This window comes from Cyprinodon variegatus, unplaced genomic scaffold (genome assembly GCF_000732505.1).
Source record: "Cyprinodon variegatus isolate N-32 unplaced genomic scaffold, C_variegatus-1.0 Scaffold293, whole genome shotgun sequence".
Taxonomy (NCBI): Eukaryota; Metazoa; Chordata; class Actinopteri; order Cyprinodontiformes; family Cyprinodontidae; genus Cyprinodon; species Cyprinodon variegatus.
The window spans coordinates 744,281-746,499 of NW_015150746.1; the positions used below are offsets into that span (position 1 = coordinate 744,281).

General features: G+C 43.9%; 1 protein-coding gene across 1 annotated transcript; it reads left to right on the top strand.

The window, feature by feature from the left end:
- The first annotated feature begins 459 nt into the window (after positions 1-459).
- Positions 460-1,656, top strand: LOC107090406 (rhodopsin). The gene has a single exon (XM_015383770.1). The coding sequence runs from the start codon at positions 466-468 to the stop codon at positions 1,528-1,530; it is 1,065 nt and encodes a 354-aa protein (XP_015239256.1). The 5' UTR covers positions 460-465; the 3' UTR covers positions 1,531-1,656.
- Positions 1,657-2,219: the final 563 nt, after the last annotated feature.

Here is a 2,219-nt window from a genome sequence, read left to right on the forward strand (position 1 = left end):
TTTCTGCAACAAACTGAGGAGATTTAGAAAATCGTGGTGCTGGATGTCAGGATTTTTTTTCAGGGACATGTAAAATATTGAGAAAAAATAACAGAATTTACCATTAACATGTTAAATTACTCTGTTTTGCTGATATTATTTATATATTTTTTGGAGCATAAAATGGCTGGTACTAATGATGCTTTGTAATACGTGTCAACAGCTCCAAGACAGCCATGAGCAGGTGTAACCTTAATATCTTGATGAGTGGTCAGTTATGTTTGCAGTTACGGCTGGATTAGATATTAACTGTGGCCTAAATCAATTTGTGCTGACGGATTTGGAAAGTGATAATCCAAGGTGTGCCTTTTAAAAGCGCGACTGAGGCCACTAGATCCATTTGTAGCAAGGTCCGTCTCTATCATAATCTCAAACAGCCAGAAGAAAACACCACCGAGGGGCTGACAGCAACCGCAAGCCGCAACCATGAACGGCACAGAGGGACCATATTTTTACATCCCTATGGTTAATACCACTGGTGTTGTCCGGAGTCCTTATGAATACCCTCAGTACTACCTTGTCAGCCCAGCAGCCTATGCTTGTCTTGGCGCCTACATGTTTTTTCTCATTCTTGTCGGCTTTCCTGTCAACTTCCTCACCCTCTATGTCACCCTCGAACACAAGAAGCTGCGAACCCCTCTAAACTACATCCTGCTCAACCTTGCGGTGGCTGACCTCTTCATGGTTTTCGGAGGATTCACCACAACGATTTACACCTCCATGCACGGCTACTTTGTCCTCGGACGCCTTGGCTGCAATATTGAAGGATTCTTTGCTACCCTTGGTGGTGAGATCGGTCTGTGGTCACTGGTTGTTCTGGCTATTGAAAGGTGGCTGGTTGTCTGCAAACCCATCAGCAACTTCCGCTTCAGTGAGAACCATGCTATTATGGGTTTGGCCTTCACCTGGGTTGCAGCTGGGGCCTGTGCAGTCCCCCCTCTCTTTGGCTGGTCTCGTTACATCCCAGAGGGCATGCAGTGTTCATGCGGAGTCGACTACTATACCCGTGCAGAGGGGTTCAACAATGAGTCCTTTGTCATCTACATGTTCATCTGCCACTTTATCATCCCTCTGTCTGTCATTTTCTTCTGCTACGGTCGTCTGCTCTGTGCCGTTAAGGAAGCAGCTGCTGCCCAGCAGGAGTCCGAAACCACCCAGAGGGCTGAGAGGGAAGTCACCCGCATGGTCATCATCATGGTCATTGGTTTCTTGGTTTGCTGGTGCCCCTATGCTGGTGTGGCCTGGTACATCTTCACACATCAGGGTTCTGAGTTTGGACCTCTTTTTATGACCATCCCAGCTTTCTTTGCCAAGTCATCCTCAATCTACAATCCACTGATCTACATCTGCATGAACAAGCAGTTCCGCCACTGCATGATCACCACCTTGTGCTGCGGGAAGAATCCCTTCGAAGAGGAGGAGGGAGCATCCTCCACTGCCTCCAAAACCGAAGCCTCCTCTGTGTCCTCAAGCTCCGTGTCTCCTGCATAAATGGAGCAACAGGCAAAGGCTCCATCATCCACTATCCAAGAAGAAGACTTCTGCCCCCCCAGGGAAACGACTGAAGGCTAATGTCTACAGAAATAACTTCCTGTTTTTTATTTTTACAAACGACTTGGTTCAACCTAAAGACAGTTGCAGGAAAAGTCAGCCCATTACAGAGTTGTTCCTGTATGTACAGAATATCCAACTTAACAATCTACGAGTTGTTGTCTTTTTTCCTCAGATGAAATGGGAAAAATGTTATGCTCTTACAGTTGGATCCTATATGATACTGGCTTATTTTTGAATGTAGAGGCATGTAATCAAGGCAACGTAAAATAAATCGCACTTTGCAAATGACTCATCCTGTTTATCTTTTAATTATAACTTGGGTGGAAAAGTTCATATGACTGTAGTATATTTATTCAAATAAATAAATAAATGTGAATGACCTATTCAAAATGCAGTTATGTCTTGAGTCAGTTTCTACTTACTTTTTCTACTTTAAGTCTGGTTTGGCAGTGTCTTTACATAGCTTTTAAAATTGTTTTTGTGTGGTGCCTGCAAAGCTAATATAATCTCATTTCAGTCACAGGTCACCTTGGTTTAGATCTTAGCCCAATAAAGGTATTACCGGTAAGACAATAATCTTGACCAGGATACATAGCGATATAATATGAACGGAATATGACACAACA

Excerpts from the sequence above, each read along its gene's own strand:
- LOC107090406 (XM_015383770.1), top strand. The coding sequence starts at position 466 with ATGAACGGCACAGAGGGACCATATTTTTACATCCCTATGGTTAATACC.